Genomic DNA, 26,878 nt, shown 5'->3' with positions numbered 1-26,878 from the left:
GGCAGAATGTCTACACTGCTATTTTTAGCCTTGTTGTGAGAGTCTGAGTCAGTTCACCTGGGCTCTGAGACTCACTGCTACCGAAAAGAAAAAAACTGGTAGGATTTGTCAGGGAAAGCTGTCTTGCCAACTTTGATGCCACATTTGCTTGGTCTGATGAATGCCTGTTGCAGATCATCCTGCCCTGTAGCACTTCCTCTTGATTTAGTGTGGTGCTGCAGGCACTCCTGGCCTCAGTTTCTCTTTTCTGAGCCCCTTCCACACAACTGAATTGAGTGAAAGACAAAACACCCATGCTGGAGATCACCTTTACTAAAGCAAAATAAACTTGAAATAAAGTCTCTCCCTTTGGGTTCAGGGGTTGCACATCCTTCCTCCTTGGAGCCTGTGGTTCTCAGTCCTGGCCTCTAGTGTCCCCCTGGGGTTCACGGGGTGGCACAGCCCTCCTCTTTGGGCCTGTGGTTTTCAGGGAACACCTCTCTTTTAGGAGTGCTTCTCCTTCCGTGAGCACCTCTCTGCGACCGAGTCCTGATGGCCTTTTATCAGGCTGCCTAGATAGGCTTGTTTCCCTTAAATCAGTTCATCGTGGGTAGCCTGGGCCCAGACTCTCATTAAATGGGGTCAGTAACCCCAGTGATAATGCCCACATATCTTTCTGTTTTAGAGTTATTTGCAGGTAAAGCAACATATATAACATAACTCTCAGAGCAGGTTGTGTTGGAGACTCAGAAAACTAGTATTCAGTTTCACAGAATGTTTTATTATCCAGCTAGTTAATGGGAAAGTGCTTGATACTTTAGTCTGTATGTCTCTGTAGTATAAATATCATAACCAAGACTACAAACAATACACAAATGTATCAAGACATAAATGCACATATGTTATGCAGTACACAGAAGGCCGCTATAGCCATTGGGATATTTTCTATATCAACACATAAATTACAAATATATCAGAGTAATTGTGATATTTTAGGGTCTGAGCCAAACATCACTGATTTTAATATGAGTCTTTCCTTTGACTTGAAGGGTCAGATTAAAGCAAAGGTTCCCAAACTCTGACATGCGTACTCCTAGGGGTATTCAACACATCTCTGGGGGGAACGCAGGAAAAATTTTGTAACGGTGGATTTTATTTATTAATTATTTTATTTATGACATTTTCATAATAGGCTACCCAGACAAATCTTTAAAACTCTGTGGGAATTTGTTATATAATTCACTTCATGGGTAATTTACTTCATGATGTATCAATGAGAACACAGATACACAAAGATGCTGATGTACAGAGTCCTCACCCAGGGTTGGACATAGTAGGGCACGTCCCTAAGGGTGCTAGCATTCTAGGGGTGCCTTATCTCTCTAAAATTGTGTGCAACACAAAGGTCAAATGTAGTCAGGGGAGGGGGGAGTGAAGATGCTGTGCCTAGGAGTGAGTAAGGTGTAAATCCAGCCCTGTCCTCATCTCCAATCACCGTACAGCACAGGTTCAGTTGCCCAGCAACTGTCCAGTCTAACTTAGCTCAGAATTTAGGGGTTTTTTGGTTGTATATGTCACACTATAACTATATCTGTACATAGTGAAATATGGACAGATGGCTAAAGACTGGTAGTATTAAGAAGAACACACAAAGTATCAGTGATGAGAAGGGTAGAGGCACATGGGAACCTGGTAGATCTGGAAGGGGGTACACAATAAGAAAAGTTTGGGAACCTCTAGATTAAAGAATTATTAGATAATTCATGCAATATAACAACACCAAAAATCTTTCTTTATTCCTTTAGTGAAATTTTATTCTTCTTGATGTTTTTGAACAGCAATACACCTAATGTGAACAGGAGGACCTGAAAAAGGAAAAAAGAATGGGTTAAAAATTAAATCGGGTCATAGTCATTTATGCTCATTGATATCTAAATTTAATCTGTTGCAGTTTAGAGGCCAGATCCTGCTCCCACTGATCCCACAGTAGGCAGAATGACAGGAAAGATAAACCAGTGGTTAGAATGCTAATGTAGGTCTTGGAAGACCTGGGTTCAGTTCTCTCTCCCTTTCCTTAGCTTCTTGTATGGCCTTAAACAGGTCATTTGGTCTTTGCTTTCGATCCCCCTCTGTAAAATAGGAATAATAGTACTTCCCTACCTCATGGGAGTGTGTTGTGAGGCTAAAGACATAAAAATTTGTGAAGCACTATGGGAATGGGGGATACATAACTACTTAAAATAACGTAAATGTTGCCATAAATTTCATTTGCCCCTAATACACACCAATGGAAGAGATGGTGTGCAAACCAGAAAATCCCAAAAGTAAAATAATAAAATATCTGACAAAGAAAAGAATCCAGCAGATATACTTGCAGATAAAAACAGTGCTCATAGATCAATTCCTTAAAAGGATGTATGTCAGGAGAGATGGATAAATCAGTTCAGTCAGAATATGAATTAGTCTGTATCACAGCCCAGTAGTTAATATAAATAAGCCCTAAACCATTTTTTTATTACTAATTTGGCCAACACTGATAATGGGGAATTCCACTGACCTCAGCATATGACAGCGGAACAATAAAAGTATCTGGAGAAACAGAGTCAGATTCTGCTCTCAGTCTCAGTATAAAACTGAGATAACTAAACTTCCGACTCAGTGATTTGGGATCTGAGCCAACTTCCTTTGTGCTCCGACAACTTCCATTGGTGGCAGTGGGGCTTTGGGGTGCCTATGGAATTCAGGGTGAGTTTTTGCTGTAATTTGACACAAATTTTATTTTGTATTTTGCAGAGTTCATAACTTTTTTATGATATATTTTTCTTATAAATTTGAGAATGAATTTTCTTCCTAATGTGGTTTTGTGCTGTTTGACTTAGTGCATATTTATCAAATATTAATAATAAGCAGTAGTAGTATGGTATCACCTCAGAGCCCCAGTAATGGACCAGGACCCCACTGTGCTAGATGCTGTACAAACAAACAATAACAAGATTGTCCCTGCCCCAAAGAGCTTACAATCTCAGTAAGTGACTTTTCCTCCACTGCAGGTTAAAGAAACAAGCTGTATAAACAAATTAGAGACAGGATGGGCACCAACATCAGTGAAGAAGTCTTTCCTGCTCTGGGCATAGGCATGGGAAGTACTGGTGCGGGAGGTGCTGCAGCAACCCCAGGTTTTGTGTAGGGCTGCCGGCCCAGCTCCCTGCTCCCCAGCCATTGGGGTGTTTCCCACACCTATGCTCTGCTCCCAGTCCTCTGCCCGCACTCCGCTCCCCAACCGCTCATCTCACCTGGAGCTCTCACTGCTGGCCTCACCTCCCGCTCTCATGCATCCGCTCCTGGGGCCTGTCTCACTCCCAGCCCTGTACCTGAGGCTCTGCTCCTGGAACACCGGCCCCGCTCCCCAGCTGATGGCTCCATGCCCAGCTCCACAGCTGGGGCTCTGCTCTTGGTCCTGCATGTGGGGTCTCAGCTGCCAGCCCCTGCCTAGGGCTCCACTCCGGGCCCCATGCCTGCCCCCATCTGTGGTCTTGGCCCCTTTGCCCCGTCCAGGTCTCCCTTCCCGGAGACACAGCCCTGCTCCCAGCCTCTTGGTGGGGAGTGGAGGGGACAGACAGGAATAAAGGAGCTGGCTTTCAGCACCCCCACTGCTAAAAGAATTCCAGCAGACTGGTTCTGGGAATACTGTTTCTGAGGCTATGTCACCTTACAGCAGCACAGCTGTACTAATGCAGCTGCACCACTGTAAGATCTCTCGTGTATCCTCTCTATGCTGATGGGAGAGAGCTCTCCCGCCAGTATAATTAAACCATCTCCAACAAGAAATGGTAGCTATGTCGGGGGAAGAAGCTCTCCCACTGACAGTGTTGTGCACGCTACCACTTATGCCATCGGCAAAACTTATGTTGCACACAGGAGTGTTTTTTTCACACCCCTGAGCAACAGAAGTTTTGCCGACATAAGTGGTAGAGTAGACATTGCCTAAGGCTGTATCTACAATGCCACACAGTTCAGACTTCGGGGTTGTGAATAGCAGTGTGCACCAAAGTGCTTTGCTGTAACTCTCCTATGTAGACACAGAGTATGAACTAAAAAGTTCCTAGTTGCAATACATGAACTGGGGATCTTTTAGTTTGAGCTCACAGCACCCTCTCATGGGAGCTACAGTGCACTCTATTATTCACAGCCCTGTTATCTGAACAGTGGGTCAGTGTAGACATTAACTTGTGTAGACATTAACAAAACCACCATAAATAGAGACTTATTTTGCTCCTGTTGAAGTTAATGTAACTTCCTATATGGTTTTAATGGGGCAGGGTCATGCCCACAGAACACTAAACTTATTTTTGTGGGTCCCACTAGTTTGTCAATATTTTCTTATTTTTAAAAAAATCAGGTACTCTTACCTCTACAGTTAGCAGTGCAATATTAATTGCAATTAAGACCAAACTGTTGTTTTCAAACCGCATTTTAATATACTCGTCACATCCCTAGGCAAAAACAGATGAATAGATATTAACTGCAAAATTATTTTTGATTCCTGGATTCACACTGCATGTTTATAACACGTCCCTGCTCAAATTTTATGCAACAACTTCCTGCCACGGATTTATGGATTCTGATACTTACTCATTGGAAGGCAGTCATGTTAACGCTGAGAGTGTGAACATTTTCAAGTGTTTTTTTTTAAATGTATAAAACTTTGCACCCCAAAATCCTGGGACTAGTGGCTGATCTAAGGGTGAATTTGCTTTTGTAAAAGCATATTGATGGATCCTCATTCAAGCATCCAATCACTCTACAATTGGATGCTTAAAAGAGTATGTTTAGCTATTGCAAGTTTACTGTGATTCCCACATATTATTCATCTCAGGATGGACTTATATGACTTCTGGATTATTGTTTGTGTTTGTTATACCAGTCACTTCAATAATTAATAAACTGTTATATAGGAAAGAAGCTGAAAAGTAAAGAAGGGTCATTGTTACTGCAGGGAAAAGGTATTGTGCAGGTCTCACACTAATATAAACTTCCAATCTCCATGTCTTTTCCTCTTTCTACTTCCCTGATTTTGAATAACAGTACATGTACATGTTCAGAAATATCTTGTATCTTGGAAGTGTCAACAATAAAATTTTTATAAATTAGGACTGCTCAAAGATTTTCTGTTGAAACTGTTTTCCAACAGCAAATTGAATTTTTGATTAAATTAAAATTTTCATGAAGAGTTTTTGTTTTTCTTGCATTTGGGGATGAGGGGGTGTCTAGGAAAACAGAAATCCAAAAAAGGATTTCTGTTATTTTTGACTGAAAGCTTTCAGTCTCTGGCAGTTTTCAGATAAAAAAATAATTAGTTTCAGTTGTCAAACCATAAATACATAAATAAAAAATATCTATTTTTGAGCATTTGCTTTTTTGACAAAAAGTCTTAATTTTCCATGGGGGAACAATACTCTAATATATAGATGATCAGATATGTCTCTGTATCCCAGTGAATGACCTGCTATCAGAGTTAATTTGTTGCAACAAAAGGGGACAGTACCAACTTGATATGAAAATAATGAAATATTGGCTGCCAGTTCCCTTTCAAGTGAAATTCATGTTGCTGATTAGTATCTACAAACCCCTCAATGATCTTGGTCCCATTTGATGCTGAAAATCTTTCTTTTCATTCCAAAACATCTATGATTGACATGAGGTGCCTTTGGCTGTTTGTCTGAAGAATATTGCTCAAGAGCATAGGATTATAGTATTCTCTTTGGATCCTGCCCCTCTTGAATTTGTTCCCAATGTAAGGTTATATGAGATCAACTCTAGGTGCTTTTAGGAAGTATGGTAAGATGTATCTCTTTGCTCCAGCTTTCTAATGACTGCAGTCTGATGCATCATTTGGGGCATGGGTCGCTTGCTGGTGGATTCTCTGCAGTTTGAGGTCTTCAAACCAGTTTTGAGGATTTCAATAACTCAGTCCTGGATTAGGGGTTGTATAAAAGTGGATGGGTAGGGTTCTGTGGCCTGCCTTGTGCAGGAGGTCAGACTAGATGATCATATTGGTCCCTTCTGACCTATGAGTCTATGAGTCTATATGTATATTAGGAGAGGAATATGTTCTTAAAATACATATTTTAAAGGAATTTCTATTTGGGGCCCAAGGGTCATGACAGAACTACTGAAAATGTAAACTGGAAATGTTGTTATAATGTTTTTATTCCAGGCAAATGCCAAACATATTGGCCATCACACTCTGCCTTCATCAAGGCTTAAATGTGAGCTAAGGCGGCATTCAGTTTATACATTTGTGTTTATGCAGTCAGGCAGTAGAGGCACCAAACTGACAACAGGCCAGGCGACAGTGAAATACTACCAGAAAGAAAAGAGGAAAATCTGTAAAAATAGCAAAGGAAATAGAGTACATTTCCATAATTAGGGCCAGATTTCTAAGGTGTACAGGTCTGATTTAGACACCTCTCTAAGAGCAAGATTTTCCAAAGCACTCACAACTCAGCAGCTCTTATGGTGACACTTATGGTAAGATTTTTAAGAGCTCGGCTCCCAACATGCTGAGCTCTTTTGAAAACCTGGCCATTAATGTTAGTACCTAAATGAGAGAGGAGCTCTTTTGACAATCCAGCAATAAGGGCCTCCATTTTTGGCAAAAAGCTAACTACTACCACAAAATCACATGGGTCAGCTCCATGCATCCTTCCCAAAAACCTGTTTGAATATCAATGGTAGAACTGTTTGGAAAGCTGGATTTCTGTCCCAGAGGAAAGTTTAATATTTCAACATTTGTTTTCATCCTAAAACAGTATGAAAAGTCAAAATATATATGAAAAAAGAAGAAACAGTTTTGAAAAATTTCAATTTGGAAATGGCTATATAAGTGTCATTTTTGACACTGCACAATATTGATTCAAAATGTTTCAGGTTGAAATATCAATTCAAAAGGAAATGTCCTGTTTAGAATTTTCCTGTTGAAAAAAAATCAGATAATTCAGTCAAAAATTACATTTTCCTACAAAAAAAATTTGTCAATGAAAACCCATATTTTGCTGGAAAAACTTATCAAGCAAAAAGCTGTGAAATCTTAGGTTGTCGTCGTGTTTTTCTAACAATTGTTGATGACACCACACAAGAGCTGGAATAGTGGGGAATGCTGTCTTAGTTTATGATGATGTCAGCATAAGCTATTGCTGAAATCAGGACTTTGCAACTCAGAGGAGGAAGAACAGATTTTCAAAGAATGTTTGTTTTAAAATGTATCTGCAGTGCAAATGAACTTGTAATTTTAAGGGTAGATACTGCTGTGATTATTTGGGATGATAAATCATTGCTTATCATTTGCAAAGAACTTTGTAGTTCAACTTTTAAGCAATTTATTCCATGGAAAATGATGCTGCTATTAAGGACTTCTAACAAAGGAAACTGTTCATGTGTCACCATATAATGAAAATGTTTATGAATGCTCTGAAATATTAGTAATAAAATGTTGATACGCAGAACTAATGTGGCTCTAAGTTGCCTCTGGCAGTCAGGGCTGGTGAAGAGAAATATAGCACCAGCAGGTGTTCTCACATGCACTTGGACACTATGGTGATGAGTATGGTATAATGCATTGAAGAGATCAGCATTGCCCCCGAGGAAGGCACATGACAATTCCCATGTGATTGCTGCAACATTGTGACCCCAGCTATACCCCCTTACAGATTACAGTGTTTAATCCTCTCCCTGCTGGAACACCTCCATTAGACAATGTGCATGGGGTTGAGGCCACAGCCACATCCTGCCCACATCCTTTGTGGTTTCTAACATTGACCAAGGCATAGAGAATTCTTGCCCTTATGCCCAGTGGCCTAATTAGGCCAGTGTCCTACAATGACTGGGACTGTGCCTGGGTGGCACAGGGTGGCAAAGCAAAGCCACGCTGTGCCAAAGCAAAGCAAAGACGGAGTCCTTCTGCACATCTGCAGAGCTAGTCCTCTCAACCCCATAGACATCCAAGTTCTCAGTTAAACAGTAGAGAATATATCTACTTACATCTGACACCAGCTGCCATGATACATAAGCCTGTAGCTAAACAACAGTTTTTTCAGAGTGCTTTATGACAGCCTTTTCATGTGATAAAAGGTGATAGAACATTTCTGGGGTGGTGATTTTTCAATTTTCTGCCTACAGTATTCTGCACAGCATTCAGAATATCCCACTCATGTTCTCTTCCAGTCAGATTTTTGTTACCATAGTTAGAAATAACTGCATCAATTCTGTCATTCCACATAATCTGGACCTGTTAATACAGAGCATTTACAATACACACTGGTTGATTTAAAATAAACTGCTCAAAACTCATTATGCTAGGCACTGTATAAACATGTAGTGAGAAACAGTCCTCATGCTGAAGAGCTTTAGTCAAAATAGATGACATAGGCAAAGGGTGGGAGGGGAAACTGAGGAACAAACTTCAAATTACTTGTCAGCGATCACACAGCAGGTCAAAGGCAGAGGCAGGCTCATCCTGCTCTCCAGTCTCACACTATAGTCCCCTATCAACTAGACCATGTTGCATTTCCTGAGTATGTCTACTTAGAGTTCTGATGAACGAACACGTATGTCAGCAGCATGTTGTATACTCTAGTTTTCATGAAAAGGCTCAGGGACCTGAAACCTGAACATTTCTGTTGTGAAAGGAGACCCTCAATGTTTCCACTTTGAGGAAAGGGGATACTGCAGTCTGTGTTTTTTCTGTTACTGACATTCTGCTTTCTCCAAGAGCCACCTGTGAGCAGCGCTGCTTTGGCCTCTTTACCATATGTGGGAACAGCCGTGGCCACAGGAGCAACAGAACAGAAGAAAGCAAAAATGAGAAGATGAACAAAGTGACCCAGTGTAACAGCAGCCTCAAGTGCAGGGGTGGCCAACCTGTGGCTCTGGAGCCACATGTGGCTCTTCAGAAGTTAATATGCGGCTCCTTGTATAGGCACCAACTCTGGGGCTGGAGCTACAGGTGCCAACTTTCCAGTGTGCCAGGGGGTGCTCATTGCTCAACCCCTGGGTCTGTCACAGGCCCTGCCCCCACTCCACTCCTTCCTACCCCCTCCTAAGCCTGCCGTGCCCTCACTCCTTCCCCTCCCCCCAGAGCCTCCTGCATGCCACAAAACCGCTGATGGGGAGGTGCAGGGAGGGAGGGGAAGGTGCTGATCAGCAGGGCTGTTAGTGGGTGGGAGGTGCTGGAAGCGGGGGGGAAGCTGATGCAGGGCTGCTCATGTATTACTGTGGCTCTTTGGCAAGGTCCGCTGATAAATTCTGGCTCCTTCTCAGGCTCAGGTTGGCCACCCTTGCTCTAGGGCATTGGTGTGACAGATCACAGGGAAAAGTGCAGCTGCACAGAGGGCATGAGTAACATATGATGACATGCTGTAGGTCGTGGAAACATTTCATTGCAATGCAAGCAAATGGTAAGTCTCTTTCTGCCACCCCACACCAAGTAGCCTATTCATTCTGCAGACATGGTTGGAAGCTCTGCATTGTGAATTATAGCACGCTAGTCTAATTTATTATAACACCTGAGCAGCATTATAGTTAGGTTGAGCTACAACTGTATTTGTTTGCTGCTGTCTTTAAAATAACACACACACACACACACACACAGACACCCACACACACAATTCCTGAATACATCACGGAGAGACCCAGATGCAGCAGAACTGATGGAGTTCTACTGTATATTGTGGGGATAGGAGATGGCTTTGGAAAACCTGCACAAGAGCCTGCACCCCCTGTGCATTCTGAAGCCAGTTTTGTGGGGACTCCATTTGCATTTCCATGCAATAGAGTTTAGAGAGTATGGCCAGGAGAGGGAGGAGTCAGGATTTCTGCCCTACATAGAGCCGCAGTGCTGAAGTGAACTGCGTAAACTACTATATGAAGGTATAAAACCGTGGAGTATCAGACCAACAGTTTTGCACAATCTGTAGCTGCTGCTTCTTATTGTTAAAAAAATGAAGGTATGTAGGAGTCAATGGCAGATGCTGGGGAGAGAGGTGTGCTCTAAACCCCACTCCTTAAAGAGTTAGGCACATAGCTAACTCTTATGATCCACAGCTAGTAAGTGTCTCCTGGAGTCAGTTTCTTAAGCCATTTTTGAAAGAATAGCAGCAGTGCATATCTAACTCCACACAAGAAGGCTGAGAGGTGGGGGAGAAGAGAAATGAGACAGGCTAGAGGACACCTCCTTTATAACCTTCAGTCCAGGGAACATACACCGTGGCTGTCAGATGGGGAAGAAAGGGGTTTCCTACCCTCTGTGTGCATGCCCTAACCACTAGACTATGGGATGCACTGATGTGGGGCTTGCAGAAGCGTTGTCTACACTAAAGGGAAAAGTCGATCTAAGCTACGCAATTTGAGTTACATGAATAGCATAACTCAAATCGATGTAGCTTAGATCTTCTTACCTGATTCCAACAGAGGGTTCCCAGCTGTGGACTGCAAGCTGTACCTAAATCTGGGACTTGGGTGCCAAAATCCCTTTTGGATCTGGACCATAGTCATCACATAGAATTTTGCATTCACAGACATGCTGGCTGTGCTTGCATTTAAAATAGAACCTAAGTTAACAAATAGTGTAATTAATTCATATATTTTACATGTCACGGTAACAATTACTGTTGCTATAAATTGCAAGATAGATGCAGCTGTTACATAGTGGTTAATTATATCATTCATGTTAATAAAGCTCATCACATAAGCTAATTATCTAATTACAGCACCATTCTTTTATCATTCTTTAAAAATACATTAATTCCCCATTAACAGGCATTAGAATTTTACAGAAGGTCTAGCAGCAGCAGTACTAATGTACTGTACATTACCTATGCTTCTTATACTGCATAAGAGAAAATAACTTCTGTTATGTGAATTATTTTAGGACCATCCCATCTACCACTGTTCCATATTTTCCCCCACCCAGTCATGATCTTGCAGAAACATGTGCTCTATGTGGTCTTTAATTCAGCCTATATGTTCCCTCTAAACTGGGATAATACAAGCTGCAATATAGCTCTATGGTCATTGTTTACAAAGTCTTTGCTTGGACAGTGGGATTAAATACTTGGTATAGGGTAGCCTGCCCCTTTAAGGGCCAATGGGACTTGTGACAGTCAGCACTGTTCAGGTAGGCCCACCCCACTTCACCTTTGCTGCGTGTTGGATTTAAGAGAAGGATGCCCAGGTGTGGGGAGCTGGCTGGAGAGGTGGGTATAAATCAGGCAAAGGCTAAGGAGTGGCTGTTCAGGAAATATTAGGGAACAACTCAAAGAAACCCAGGAGGGATCAGATGGAAATGAACCTGGAATGGGCAAAAACTGAGCCCTAGGGTGGGCAGAAGAGTGCCTGAAATTAAAGGAGAGAAGACAGACCTCTTGGTAAGGAGGGGCTGTGGCAAAGACTTTGGGGTTTAGATTTGGATTCCCCAGAAGGAGTGGACTCTTGTTAATGACTTAGTTGGAGGGCAAAGTCATTGCAGCAAGTCAATGGCATGGTGAGAGCAGGCTGAAGATCATGTGGGAAAACTGGGGTGAAAGTGCTACATTTGCTGGTCTTGCTGCAGGGGGGTTCTCTGGGATGATGAGTCATGTAACAACACCAGTGATTTTTCTAAGGGCCAAATACTGACGCTGCTGGCCTGTGTTGTGAGAAGTTGAATTTTATGGGGATAGACCCATTGGCAGCAGCCAGAGGTGTCCCATGGATCCCCATCCTTCTGTCTCTTCCTTTCCACTTCTGTATGCAGCAGTGGAGTCATAGTTAGGGGAATGTGGTGCCTTCCTGGATTTCTTGGTGTGGGGATAGCATCCAAGCTAGCTGGTGACTGGAAAGACAGCATGTGAGCCTTCTCTCAGCCCAGCACCAGAGCTGGCTGACATCTCCGAAATGGCCCACAGTGAAAGGTAGTGGGGTTGCGCGAAGCTGACACCTACTCAACCCACACTCACAAACACCTATATAATTTCCTTTATGACATTATCACAATTCCTGCATCCCTTTCTAGCTCACCCTAGGCAGATCTATTGGTGCTACTGCTGACCATAATCTCCTTGGCTCCTGCACAGAAGAAGGCTCTATGGACAGTCCGTGGAGGAGGAGGTGGGAATTAATTTGTAGGAGAACCTTCCTAATTTCCCTGGGTTCCAAGTGGCTCTGTGGCCCCTAATGTGTCAGCATGAGCATACTTGGGCATAGTAAGTCCACTTCAGAGCTCCCATCTCAGTGCATAACATATCTCTGTACCTCATAGGGATCGGCCCTTAATAATTTTAGCAACAATTTTAAATTAATAACAGGCCTATATGATAGAAAGTTTACATACCTCTTCTTTTCTTGTATATATTAGCACTGGCATTGCAACTTGGACACCAAACAGCAAGACTATGAGTCCCAGATACTAAAAAAAATCAAATATAAATAACTATATCAATAAAAATTATTGCACAAGAGAACAATGCATGGAAAGCTGCTTCATAAACTGAAACTGATCAACCATACTTATTATTTAGATGTATTCCAATAAAAGCAAGGAAATATGTTCCAATAAAAGCAATCTGAGAGTAAAATACATAGCTATCATCGCTGCTGCCATTCAGGATTAGGCCACGTCTATACATACAGCATTGCAGCGGCACAGCTGTACTGATACTACAGCACATCTGGTGAAGAGATGCTATGCTTATGGGAGAAAGTTCTCCCTTCAGCATAAAAAAACACCTTTGTGAGCAGCAGAAGCTATGTCAGTGGCAAAACTCTCCCATTGACATAGCTCTGTGCACAAAAGCTTTTTTTTTTTTTAATCAAGTTTGAAAGGGACCACAGGAGGTTATCTAGTCCAATTCCCTGCTCAAAACAAGGCCAGTCACCAGATAGATTTTTACCCCAGTTCCCTAAATGGCCCCCTCAAGAATTGAACATACAACCCCAGATTTAACAGGTCAATGCTCAAACCACTGAGCTATTATGTCAGTACAACTTACAATGCTCGGGGAGGGAGAGATATTCACACCCCTGAGTGACATACGTTTTGCCAGTATAGACTGTAGTGTAGACATAGCCTTAGATATTAAGTAAGGCACATTGTCATAAACAGATAAGAAAAGTTAATAGCACAGAAGTACTTTATATCTCTTTGACTATAAAGGGTTAACAAGTTCAGTAAACCTGGCTGTCACCTGACCAGAGTACCAATCAGAGGACAGGATACTTTCAAATCTTGAGGGAGGGAAGTTTCTGTGTGTGCGGTTAGAATTTGGTTGTTGTTCACTCCGGGGGCTCAGAGGGATCAGATGTGCAACCAGGTTTCTCTCCAATACAGGCTCTTATAAATTCAGACTAGTGAGTACTAGGTAGATAAAGCGAGTTAGGCTTATGGTTGTTTTCTTTACTTGCAAATGTGTATTTGGTTGGAAGACATTCAAATGTGTATTTGGCTGAAAGGAGTTCAAATTGGTATTTTGCTGAAAAGATTTTAATTTGTACTTGTATACTTAGGCTGGGAGGGTGTTCCCAGTGTCTATAGCTGAAAGACCCTGTACCTATTCCATTTTTTTAAAATTTACAATGATAATTGTTACTGTTTTTTCTTTCTTTAATTAAAAGCTTTTCTTGTTTAAGAACCTAATTGTTTTTTTTATTCTGGTGAGACCCCAGGGGACTGGGTCTGGATTCACCAGGGAATTGGTGGGGAGAAAGGAGGGAAGAGGGAGAGAGAGGCTGATTTCTCTCTGTGCCAGGATTACTTTCTCTCAGGAGGAGTCTGGGAGGGGGAAAGAGAAGGAGGGAGGAAGGTGAATTGTCCTCTCTGTTTTGTGATTCAAAGAGTTTGAATCACACAGTGATCTTCCAGGGTAACCCAGGGAGGGGAAGCCTGGGAGAGGCAACGGTGAGGGAAAGGGTTTACTTTCCTTGTGTTAAGATCCAGAGGGTCTGGGTCTTGGGGTCCCCGGGCAAGGTTTTGTGGGGACCAGAGTGTACCAGGCACTGGAATTCCTGGTTGGTGGCAGCACTACAGGTTCTAAGCTGGTAATTGAGCTTAGAGGAATTCATGCTGGTACCCCATCTTTTGGACGCTAAGGTTCAGAGTGGGGAATTGTACCATGACACACATCTTGATGACACTAAATTTAAAGAGGAAGCATTAACTTTTATTGAAATAACAAGCAAAGTTATTGGTAGGTAGCAGAGAAGTTAAGCATATATAATTCACCATGACAGTCTATAAATGACTATCAGTTATATTTTTGTAGCCTGCTTAAATTCAACAGAACATTAATAGAAAATAGAGAAAACACCATTTCAGTCTAAATTTGACCAAATCCATATCATTACTGTTTAAAACTTTAAGAATGTTTAGAATGAAATATAAATAATCAGAATGTACATCCAAATTTGAAAAGAAGGGATACATTACTGCATTACATTATCTTCACAGCATCCAGAGCATCTTGTTGGGAGGGAGAGCATTATAAATAACCTTTAGAAAAGGTTTAGAAAAGGGCAACTAAAATGATTAGGGGTTTGGAGAGGGTCCCATATGAGGAAAGATTAAAGAGGCTAGGATTCTTCAGCTTGGAAAAGAGGAGACTGAGGGGGATATGATAGAGGTATATAAAATCATGAGTGGCGTGGAGAAAGTGGATAAGGAAAAGTTATTTACTTATTCCCATAATACAAGAACTAGGGGTCATCAAATGAAATTAATAGGCAGCAGGTTTAAAACAAATAAAAGGAAGTTCTTCATGCAGCACACAGTCAACTTGTGGAACTCCTTACCTTAGGAGGTTGTGAAGGTTAGGACTATAACAATGTTTAAAAGAGAACTGGATAAATTCATGGTGGTTAAGTCCATAAGGGGCTATTAGCCAGGATGGGTAAGGAATGGTGTCCCTAGCCTCTGTTTGTCAGAGGATGGAGATGGATGGCAGGAGAGAGATCACTTGATCATTGCCTTTTAGGTTCACTCCCTCTGGGGCACCTGGCATTGGCCACTGTCGGTAGACAGATACTGGGCTAGATGGACCTTCAGTCTGACCCGGTACGGCTGTTCTTATGTCCTAAATTGAAACAAAATCAACTCTTCCCCCCCCATGAAAATCAAACATAGATGGTAAGATTTTTGAGGCTGTGTTTGTGTGCAGTGCCTAGCACAATGGGTTCTGAATCCCTGACTGGGCACTGATTACACTGTAATACGAATTAACAAAAGATCAAAACCAGAACCTTGAATGTTCAAACCTTTTGAGTTAAAGAGATTCATTTTCAAATCTCCAGCTATTGGCCTAGCGTGCCCCTATAGTTTTGGATCTAAAAGCGGAAGGGGCTTATTTTCTGATTCCAGTTTGATATAGGTGAAATCTTATGGAAACAGTTGTTGGTATTTCAGCACAAAGTGGTGGGAATCCCATGAGAACAGATTATATTGTATTCATTTTTTTTTATTATTTTATTTTTTTAGGTTTGGATTAATGGATTTTGAGACCTGCACTCCAGACTTTGGTGTTTTCGAATCTGAACTGTAACCTTAGTCCTGATTCAGCCTTGAACTTCAACACAGAACCACAACCTAAAGTTGGTCCAGATTAAAACACTAGTTCTAGGAGTGATCACACGAGATGTTAGTGCATGACAAACTAGTGTGCTATAGATTCACACACTGAATGGCTACACACTAACTCACCATGTAGAAAGCCCTGAGTCACAATATGGTCTCTCCTTGCTCTGTAAGTAAAGTCAGTTGCTCCAACTCTTTTCTTGACACAGTTTACTTCCCTCCCCTCACTATCTCAGATGTACTGGCCAGCACACCAAAGAGATCAGTGTCAAAGTTCTGCCTTTTTCCCACCCAATCTCCTCTGAATAGCATCAGAGGGGAAGCAGCAGTGCTGGGGCAGTTGCTGTGTTCTGCAATATAAGTAGCCCACATAGGGAGTAAAGTCCCTTATTTCCCCATAATCTTTGGAGTATAGACTGGGCTCAAGACCCGTGAATCAAGTCCAACCACATTCTTAGTAGGGCATGTATTTTGAAGTTCTGACAGGCCCCAATATATGCACAGGGCTCTGCTGTGTAGTCCTCACTAGACTCTCTCTACTGTTTCATTGCATTACCTGCTTCCTTTTTCTAATGTGAAGCTACAGAAAAAGCAAAGGCTCCTTCTTAGATTCTATTATCATTACAATATCCATAAATTACTATAATTTGAAATAAGCCCTTGTATGCACTTCTGCTTCTGCGCAAAGCTGTGTTGAAAATATAGACTATTTGTAGATTATAAACCTAAAAGGGACTATTGTGATCATCTAGTCTGATCTGTATAATGCAGGTCATAGGGCTTAAGGTCCTTAAAGTTCACAAAGCAATTGCATGTTGCAGTGCTAAAAGTGTAGTGTTAGTAATTTTGTATCTGAAGCCTTGTTTTTTTTCCTTTTTACCTCCAGCTGTTTTTTTCTATTAGACCAGCTGATTTAGTATTTCTTAGGGCTACCTCTAAAGTTGTGAATGTAAGCCTGTCAAGGAAGGCCCTTAAGCAAGGAAGCTTGGCAGATGGCACACACTGCTAGTGAGTCAGTAATGCTCTTCTGATTCAAAGGGTGCCAGTATCCTTAAAGGAGAGGTCCACGGACCCCTGAGGGTCCACAGACTATGTCTAAGGGATCCGCAAAAGGTTGTTGTTACCATACAGCAATGGTTTTCAACCTGTGGTCTGCAGACCCCCAGAGTTCATAGACTATGTCTAAGAATTCCAAACGGGGTTTACACCTCCAGCTGAAATTTTTAGGGCTCTGCAAATGAAAAAAACACTGCAAACCATTTCCTTAGCGGGACAGAATTTTGACCAGCCTGAAAAGAAGAGACTATTGAAGTAGCTGACAGATGTGGAAGAAACCAGGCCGAGGCTGGAATTCTGGTTATACTTGGGAAGATACTTTTATCCTGGGGGGCAAAGGGGGTGGAGTGGGGGTAATGTTTAATTCTCCACTGCCCTGTACTTTGCACCATTGTATTTACAACTTCCAAATCTGAATTCTCCATTCACACTAGCAATATCAGTTTACATTCACTTTTCAAAGATCTGAATGACTACATCAGGTTCAAGGCAATGGAGAAACAGGCCCTAACTAATTAGCTGTAGTGGGAATTGCCCTTCTAATCACCCATCTCCTGAATGCATGTTGTATGGCAAAGGAGCCCAAACTTTTCCTCTTGTGCCCCACTACTCCTTACCAGTAATGGAATCTGTCAGAGGGCAGAGCTGTGCTGGCAGTGGAGCAAGGGGAACAGTGAAGCTGCCTCTGGGGCTGGAGCTGGCCTGGGGGCAGATCAGAGCTACAGCTGGTGCTGAGCTGGGGCTGAGCGGGGGCCAAGTGGAGCTGTGGCTGGGGGCGGAGCTGGTCTGGGGGCACAGCAGGGCTGGATGGCACTCCCTCCCTGCCCCCAATGGGGGCTGGCCTGGGCCCAGCCACGCGCCCCCCTGAACGTTCCTCTGCACCCCCCTAGAAGGGCATGCACAACAGTTTGGGGACCCCTGTTGTATGGGATGTTAAATATTTCAATTACTCCTTCTCTTCCTGTGCTTGCTAGTCTTTACTTTCAGAAGGCAATAAAGCAAACAATGCTATCTCTGCTGAACTCGTCCCTGCTAACATAAGTCAAACTGTAAGTCTGCCCTGTGGAGTCTGCTGTGCAGCACACAAGTGCTTCATCTCATCCATCGAAGCACTGCACTAAGGAGAGCTGACTCACAGAGCACCACAGCTTGCTGGGCAGGCACACTATTGTCAGCAGGAGGAGCAATGGTTTAGAGCAGTGTTTCTCAAACTGTGAGTCAGGACCCCAAAGTGAATCAGGACCCTGTTTTAATGGGGTTGCCAGAGTTGGCCTTAAACTTGCTAGGGCTCAGGGCTAAAGCCAAAGACTGAGCTTTAGCTTCCATTAAGCTTCAGCTTCCATTTAGCTTTCCCCCATTTGCCCAGGGCAACAGGGCTCAGGCTTTTGTGCCCCTGCCTGGGGTGGGGGCTTGGGCAGGCTCAGGGCTTCCGTCCTTGTTGTCAAAAAGGGGTCCCTGATTTAGAATGAAATTTGATTGCCCTGTTGAGGTTTTGTCTGAGGGGCAAGGACACTTTTTCTTGAACAGTTCCAAGAGCACATGCAATAGCACTGCCAATTTACAACTGAAGACAGCATCAAGTAATAAATTAAAGTCAACTAAATGTAAGGGTCTAAAGGAACTGAATGAATTCTCCTCTGCGTTTACATGAACATACCTACTCTGCATAGATATCCAGCAGATAGAGCAGTGTTGATCAAAATAATCAACTTTGGCTGGTGTTGGGTTACAAATCACTTTAGTATTGAATGCAGGGGTAGTGAAATACTGTTACCAGTGTTGTTGGCATTATTGTACGAATACAGAGAAGCAGGACTGTGCTTAACCTGTCCCAAATAAGGGGGTCACCTTCAGATGAAAGGACCTCATTAAGGCAGGGGCTTGAATGCCTGACCCCTCCCTAGGAAGACCCAGACTGGTTTAACCTATTCCTCCCCACTGTTCAAAGAAAGAGCTAAATAGGTTTCATTAGGAGCCTTTTTGTTATTTTAAATGCTGAATCAGAGCTGAAATCAGTTGTGGTGGGATTGTGTTTCTGCCCAGCCTGCTAAAGAGCTAAAAATCACTTGAGATGGGGCAGTGTTTCTGCCCTGCCTGAAAAGAACTGAAAATTACTAAGAGACTGATGTGCAGCGGTCACAGCAGAGAGACAGGTGCAGCAAAGGAAGCTGACAGTTGGCCCGTGAACAGGTGAGGCAGTGAGCAGAATGAAAGGCTGGAGAAGCAATGAGCAGCTGGCGAGGCAGCAAGGAACCGTGGTTGGCGGGGTGGCCAGGCGGCAAAGAGAAGCGGCTGGTGCAGCAGCTAGCCAAAGCAAGTGCTCAACTGGCAGCACCAGCAAAGTTCCTTCTCTTCTAGGTGGGAGGTGAACTCACACAGATGTGCCCTTGAACCCTAAGTCCTCTCTGACCAAGGACAATCACTGTGAGTGAGGTATGGTAAGGGAGCAGAGATGGGCACAGAAAAGGAACTTTTGGTTGTCAGACTCAAGAACACGAGGTGGAAGGCACTGCCCCATGCACTCTGCTCACAGTTTTATGATTATGAATCCCGCTTGTGGCATTCTCCCTAATTCATGTCTCGTGACTTTCCTCCTTTCATTAAAAGTTTCTTTTCTACTCTCTGTGCTTGCGAGTGAGCAAGTATTACCTCTCAGAGGTGCCCAGGGGTGGTGTGTAATTTCCCCAGGTTACTGGGTGGGAGCTCGAGTTGGTTCTGTGTTGTACTGTTGAAAAAGACCCCCTAGATATTGAACCTAGTCCTGGTTGCTGCTCGATCCACCTGGCAGATGAGTTATACAAATAATCCAGTAAAATAACCTGGCCTGCTAGCAAAACTGACTGCAAGATGAACCTATAGTTTTAAAAGGGTGGCAAGATGTACAGCATATTGTAATTCTACAAAGTGTTGTTGTATGTGGGTCTTTGCAGGAAGCAAACCTTATAGTCTGAAACTATAAAGGAGTTTTACAAATTGCTTCAGGGGCTAGAGGCATTTTTCCCCCCAAAAGAGCTTACTGATAATAAACTAATGATGCAAATGTACCTACTGGATAAAATTTGGTATGTTCTGACATTTTTAAACCCATATGCTTAATGCTCACTAGTATTGTGACTTGATAAAAGCAATTTGCTGCAGTTTATTCTCATCTGGCGATGTCTTCTCTTATGCCACACAGCTCCTCACATCATGATCTCTCATCTTATATTCACTTTCCTTATCTATTGCTTCAGAGCTTCACATGTGACACAGGCAGTTGGTAGAAAATAAATAATAATATTGGGACATTCTGTTCCTGTAGTACGTTCATTGACTGTGCTTTGCAAATTAACATCTTAAATCTGTAGTCATTTTACAAGACTGTACTTACCAGAATTAGTAACCATCTGATTTCTTCAAAGATTCCTAGGAATCCCAAGAATGAAATAAAAACAACAATGGATTCAGTGCCAAGCAACATATAAGAAATGCATGCTATCAAGTGGTTCTCACCTGTGAAAGCTGAAACAAAATAAATTAATAAAATGGTTTTTTTTTCTTGATAACTTCCACTTACAGAACCTCTGCCATTAAAACCTCTTCATTTTTAAAAATTCATTGTACTAACTTTTTTAAAGCCATTGTTGAACAGACAGAATTAGTGAAGTCATCAAATGAAGTTATTATCTGCACTGCTCGATCTGGCTAAAGAGACAGAGATCTGCTTTCCTCCTGATATTTTGCCAACTCCTGGTATTCCTACAAGAAAGGTTTTTGGAGTGGTTCGGTGACCTTCAAATCACCTCAGTGCTGATGTCTGGGACAATGTAGTTGGCCCCTTCCCCCACATTCAACCTTTGTGGAGGTTGTTGCTCTTCTCCCAGTCTACATAGGAAATAGCTTGTGAAGCCCTGAAGATCTCTCCTATGATTAAAGGTGGGACAGGGGCTCAGGCCTGGTCTATACCTAAAATTTAGGTTGACCTAGTTATGTCGGCTACATACCTACCCCTCAGAGATGTAGTTAAGCTGACCTAAGCTCTCGACACTACTAGGTCGATGGAAGAATACCTCTTCAATTGCTGTTCTAAGGGTCTATGCTACAGATTTCTTCCTCCCACTTTGGTAATAGATTTGTCCAATGAGGGACAACATAAATTACAGCAAAGTTAGTACATTGCATTTTAATCCAATACTGCCATCTTGTGAAGAAATTCTATAATTATTTCTGTTGTTAGGTTGTGCATGTTTTCCTAGTCATGGAATGCAGAAAAAATATCTATTGATACTCACATAGAACAGTGAATAAATTGTTTCTATCAATTAGAAGCCACACACTGAACATCATAAGCATAAGAGCTAAAACCTGGAAAAAAGATTTTTTATTAAATTAAGACAGTTGCTGAATAATATTTACTAAGTTATTTAACTTGTTAAAAATAAATCAAGATTCTTACCAAGAAAATTCCATTGAAGATGCTTAGAAAGTATTTTAGGATTAATATTTTATCTCTCGGTTCCATTCCCTTTCTTTTTCTGAGTTTTTAATGGTTTCTGCAAATATAATTATTCATTCAACATAAATAATTTATTCAATATAATCAATGAGATAAGTAACTCATTGAGTATATGTCTGAGTACAGTTCTATAAGCGTAAATATTTAAAACTGCTATTTTGAGTTACAAAGCGGCAGCATCATCAGAGGTGCCAAGATGGCTGACACATCATGGCTGCCTTATAGCTGTGATCAGTCTTACATTTTCTTTTTCAGTCTTTTCTTTCTACATCTGTAAAGACTTTTTGGAGCAAGAGTGATGAAGGTGTGTGTATCAAAGATGTCAGTGATGGTAGTGTCAGCTTTACACTTGCACAGCACCACTGTGATCATGAAGCACCTGCTTGGCTGCTGCTAACCTCGTAGGCAGGGCTGGTGCAACCATTTAGGCAGACTAGGCGGTTGCCAAGGGCGCCAAGACAAAGATGGAGTCTGAGATGCCGCAGTTGTGACTGCGGACGGTCGGCTGCTCGCGCGGCTCCGATGGACCGCCCGCAGGCACCACTTATCACTGTTTGGAATGTTCAGTGTCCGCCTTAGAAATGCTAACAAGCTTATTCAGTGAAGTTTTGATCTACTTGATGCATGCTATTAGATCGTCAATTAGGCATCAACAAGATAATTTAAGAGTAAATGTCTTTTTGTTTGAAGTACCACTGAACACTAATCTGTCCATTGCCCTCTCCCTCCTGTGTTACTGCTTGAAGCAGAATCCTGGGTAACAGTAATGGGGATGCTGGTAAAACCTTTTAAAATATTTCCCCTTTATAATGCCACATTTTAAATACAATTTTAAAAGTAGATCCCATAATTTCAAGGCATCGATTTCCCCGTTTGGACAATTAAATTGCAATTGTCAGCATAAACATCATTTTAAAGCTGGGTTTTGAAAATCTAATTTAACTTCAAAAATTAATGACCAGAAGATGGGCATGTGAAGTAAGGTAAAAGTAATTAACCGAGAGTCTAGCATTCACTCCCAACACCGCAAAAGAGCTTAGGGATTTCCAAAGAACTCCGACACCACTACAGTGTATCATTCAAAGGTGAGAATATAGTTACTATAGATAATAAATAATAAGTTACCTGGGTTGGAAATAGATCTTTGTGGAAGGGAAAGCAGGAAAGTTGTTTTTTTGATTACAGAATTATTTTCCTTCTGGATCCATTAAAATCATAACCGATTTTTTAGGGGACGGATGTGGGGAAAAAACTCTTTTCTCTATTAGGTTTGTTTATAGGCAGCTGAAAAGAAAAGTTAACCGGCTTTGCACAGAACTGAAACCTAAAGGTCTCTCTTACCTCCTTCTCTACTCTGACCCCTCTGGGCTATTCCAAGTTAATTGTCATCTAATTGCCCAGCAAAGAAAGAGACAGTGGCAGCAATTAGGCATAGCCCCCACCAGTTCAGGAGTCATTAACACAGTACAAAGATATGCTGAATGCTTTACAGGCACCCAGGCCTAATGAGGGACTGGGGGCAAGAGGAGTAGGGCTGAGCCCCTAGGGAGTGAGCCGCAGAGAGCCAGTGCCCAGGAGGCTGAGAGGGCAAGGGGCTGCAGGGGCGTCCCCACTGCTATTTAAAATGCAGATCCCACAGTGGTACCTCTCCATGGGACAGAGCCTGTTCCTCAGAGAAGCTTCTGTCCAACAGCTCTTGCTTCTGCAGCTGCTCTTTGTGCTCCAGCTCCATCCATGGCAGCTGAACCTCCTGTCCTGACTGCAGCCAACCCCTCATCCCCTGCCCTGCCTCCAGTCAGCCCCACACCCCTTCCCCTGCCTCCAGTCAGCCCCTCACCCCCTGCCCTACCCGCAGCCACCCCTGCTGCACCCCCTGCCCTGCCCACAGCCAGCCTCACACCCCATGCCCTGTCTCTAGCCAGCCCCACACCCCTGTATCCAGCCAGCCCCTCACCCCTTGCCCGCAGCCAGCCCCGCACCCCTTTCCCTGCCTCAACCAGCCCCGCACCCCCTGCCCTGCCTGCAGCCAGCCTCTGCTGCACCCCCTGCCCTGCCTGCAGCCAGCCCCACACCTCCTGCCCTGCCCACAGCCAGCCCCACACCTCCTGTCTCCAGCCACCCCACACCCCCTGCCCTGCCCACAGCCAGCCCCTCACTCCCTGCCCTGCATGCAGCCAGCCCCTGCTGCACTCCTTGCCCTGTCCATAGCCAGCCCCACACCACCTGTCTCCATCCAGCCCCTGCTGCAGCCCCTGCCCTGCCTGCAGCCAGCCCCACACCTCCTGCCCTGCACGCAGCCAGTCCTGCACCCCCTGTCTCCAGCCAACCCCACACCCCATCTCCACCAGCTTCACATCCCCTGCCCTGCCCAGAGCCAGCCAGCCCCACACCCTGTCAGGTTATTCAATTATTTTCATTAAATATGTAGGCTAAATAATGAAATTAATAAATTTTCAAGCCGAATATGTATTAATTCTAATGAACAATGCCACATTATGCAGTATTCATTTTTGAAAGTTTATAATAAGCAATGCTCTGGGGGGAGGGGTGGGGGCAGAGGGCGCAAGGTGGAAGTTTTGCCTAGGGCGCAAAATATCCTTGCACCGGCCCTGCTCGTAGGCACTTTAATTCACTCAGCACTTAACACTCCACTGTAAAAGTTCCCTAGATGCCTAAGTCTCAGACCCAGAGGCATGTGTACCGCTTACCCATTTTAGGTGTTTGGAGGCCTATCTCCCACCTAAGCCCCAGAACAAATCACAAGGCAGGGGAAAACAGGCATTTGGCCACCTAAGTCTGTAAGGGGCCTAATATGGTAGGTGATCACTGAGCACGCTTTCCATATTGGATCTCATTCAAAATCTGGCCAAAGGAAGAGGTGGTATTATTGCCTACTTTATAACTTTTAGCCACATGGTTAGAGCACTCACCTGGGATGTTAGAGATCCAGGGTTAATTCCTCCGGAACTCTCCGCACAAGGGGAGAAAGATTTGAAATACAGTCTCCCACAATAAAATAGTTACAGTTTCTGCAAAATAGAAGGAGATTTACCAGAATAGATGCAACTTCAATGTTTTCAAATAATTGGATCAAATAGACAGTTTACTGTACAGACCAAACATATATAATGAAGAATTGATTAATAGGAGTATCATTCAAAACACAATTAGTTTTTGCTTTACTTGTCAACATTCTTGTTCTTTGCATTAGAAATGTTTACTTGCTAAACACTAGAATGATAAAAAGTATAAGCTTCTTAAAACTGCTGCTTTTTGATGTGTAGATTCTATATTACAAAACCATGTACAATTTATGAACCATACTGGATAACTGTTGCTCCACTTCCCCTGGAGTAGATTCCATCATTCTTTAAATGATGCATTATGTAGTCACAGCGAATTAAATCTCATCCCAGAGTTTTTCACATCTAGAATTTAATGAAACGTTGTACCTGCAGCATATTCTCAGCAAAACAATACTAATGGATACATTACCTGACCAACTTGTACATGAAATAGTCAGAAATCTTTGGAACAATAGTGCTTGCACGTCAATGTTTCATTATTAATACTGTTTACACACAAATTTTCAATCTTTGTCTAACTGTTCGATTGTATAAAAGGTAAAAATAGTGTTATTCCCACGGAAGCACGTACTGTAGCTGTCCCATTAAAATACAACTCCAAAATAAACAAAAAAATGTTTACCAGCGCTGAAATTTTACTCTCACCTATGGAGCACTACCATATAGTGGCATAAATCTGTTTTTTCACAGCACCTCAAGTATGTTTACTCATTCTTTTGTTGATAATATTTTGCTTCCTTGTTACAGAAGACAACTATGTACAAAACTCTATAGAAGTTTCATTCCTTTCAGTGCTGCAATAAGTTGTTTGCTTTAATCACCATGAGCACAACGATTAAGGCCATGTCTACACTACAGGGACTATGCCAGCAAAACCCTGTAGTGCTGACATACTGTACACTGATGCAGAACCTTTTCCATCAGTGTAGGAACACTACATTCTAAGCAATAGTAGCTAGGTTGACAGAAGCAGTCTTCCATCAGCCTCACTTAATGTCTACACTTGAAGTGAGGTTGGCATTTTTCACACCCCTGAGCAACGTAATTATGTTGACCTAAATTTTAAGTGTAGCTCAGGCCTAACATGTACTGGAAGATAAATATCACTGAATCAGTTCGGCCCCCAAAGAATTTTTAAAGGATCTGATTTTCTCTTAAATGACAACTTTTAAGGTGGTGGAGATAATATCTTTTATTAGACCAACTTCTATTGGTGAGAGAGACAAGGTTTCAGGCTTACATAGAGCTCTTCTTCAGGTAAGCTTATGTTTCTCTCAACAACAGAAGTTGTCCAATACAAGATATTACATCACCCACCTTGTCTCTCTCATATTCTGGGATCAACATGGCTATAACAACACTTCATGAAAGAACTTTTAAAATGGGTTTAAATGGGGTTGCCAGGCACCCAGTTTTTGACCAGAATGCCTAGTCAAAAGGGGCCCTGGTGGCTCCAGCCGGCACCACTGATTGGTCCATTAAAAGTCCGGTCGGAGGTGCAGCGGGGGCCCAAGGCCAAGGCAGGCTCCTTCACTGCCCTGGCTCCACATGGCTCCCAGAAGCAGAAGCCAGGTCCCTGCAACTCCACCACCCTGAGTTCTGGCTCCGCAGCTCCCATTGGCTGGAAACCACAACCAACGGGAGCTGCAGGCATGGTGCCTGCAGCCACGAGGGCAACACATGGAGCCTCCCTGGCCACCCATGCAGTATTATAAGTATGTGACAAATCTCACAGTTTTTCAGTATCACCATTCCTATCATCAAAGAAGGTGGTAGAAAGTAAAGGTTATTTTTTAACACAAAAAAAAAATCTGAGTATGTTTGTTATCTGTGTATGTAGTGAGTTAATTTAGTGCTCATGAAAGCAAGAATAAGCACTAGTTAGGGCCATTAGATTAAAACTAAATGGAACTCTGATGCACCAAAACTTCAACACTCTTGCCCCAACCCTTTTTCCTCAAGATTCATTGATTGTCCTCCCTCAGCTCTGTTTACCTGGCTTTTCTTTCCCGTCCTGATGGACTCTTTCCCTTACAGCCCTCCTGGATAGACCCTTAGGATTAGATTATCCATCTTGTTAAATCTATTTAAGCACAGTGAAGCAGACTTAAACCTGTCTCAGTTGACCAGTGGAGTATCATCTCCTACTCATACTACCTTCTGTCCTAACGCCCAGCATAGGGAATAGGCCGGGGCAAAAGATATATCTGTCTTTTTCCTTACTGCCAGAAAAGCCCTGTGGGCCATTGGCAGTTGGCATAAAATAGAGTAATCTTCAGGCTGCTCTGTATTCCACAAGGAACTGGATTAGCATTTCCAGCTCCAGGATTGTAGAACTGCAAAGATGGTATAATTCAGCCTTTTTCCCAATTCTCACTCCCATTCCTGCAGATTTTCACCATGTACAGCTCCTTTGTTCCAGAGGATCTAGGCCTTGGTTTTATCTCAGCTTCCCTACTGTATTGTGCTGACTCCAAGTGTGGTGTTCAGATCCCAGAGGTGCAGTACTAATGCAGGAGACACTCTACAGTCTTCCCCATAGGGCTCTACTAAAGTATCTCAGTCCTAACTGGCAGGACTCATGCTCTTTCTCCTCAGATTTTTACAGATTGGAGGATGGTAATTGACTTTAGACAAATGTGACTGTCCCTTAGGGACAAGACT

General features: G+C 42.8%; 1 protein-coding gene across 1 annotated transcript; it reads right to left on the bottom strand.

Moving 5' to 3' along the window:
- Positions 1–774: 774 nt before the first annotated feature.
- Positions 775–24,674, bottom strand: TSPAN19 (tetraspanin 19). Its single transcript, XM_030548613.1, has 9 exons — positions 24,624–24,674; positions 24,059–24,157; positions 21,069–21,165; positions 20,905–20,977; positions 20,004–20,134; positions 12,347–12,421; positions 8,156–8,266; positions 4,389–4,472; positions 775–1,844 (listed from the first exon to the last, which is right to left on the bottom strand). Exons 3-9 carry the CDS (start codon positions 21,132–21,134, stop codon positions 1,773–1,775), a joined length of 612 nt encoding a protein of 203 aa, XP_030404473.1. The 5' UTR covers positions 21,135–21,165; positions 24,059–24,157; positions 24,624–24,674; the 3' UTR covers positions 775–1,772.
- Between the last annotated feature and the right edge of the window lie 2,204 nt (positions 24,675–26,878).

This window comes from Gopherus evgoodei, chromosome 1 (assembly GCF_007399415.2).
Source record: "Gopherus evgoodei ecotype Sinaloan lineage chromosome 1, rGopEvg1_v1.p, whole genome shotgun sequence".
NCBI lineage: Eukaryota > Metazoa > Chordata > Testudines > Testudinidae > Gopherus > Gopherus evgoodei.
The sequence above is the reverse complement of the archived record's forward strand: the minus strand, read 5'-3'. Positions and strand labels throughout refer to the sequence as shown.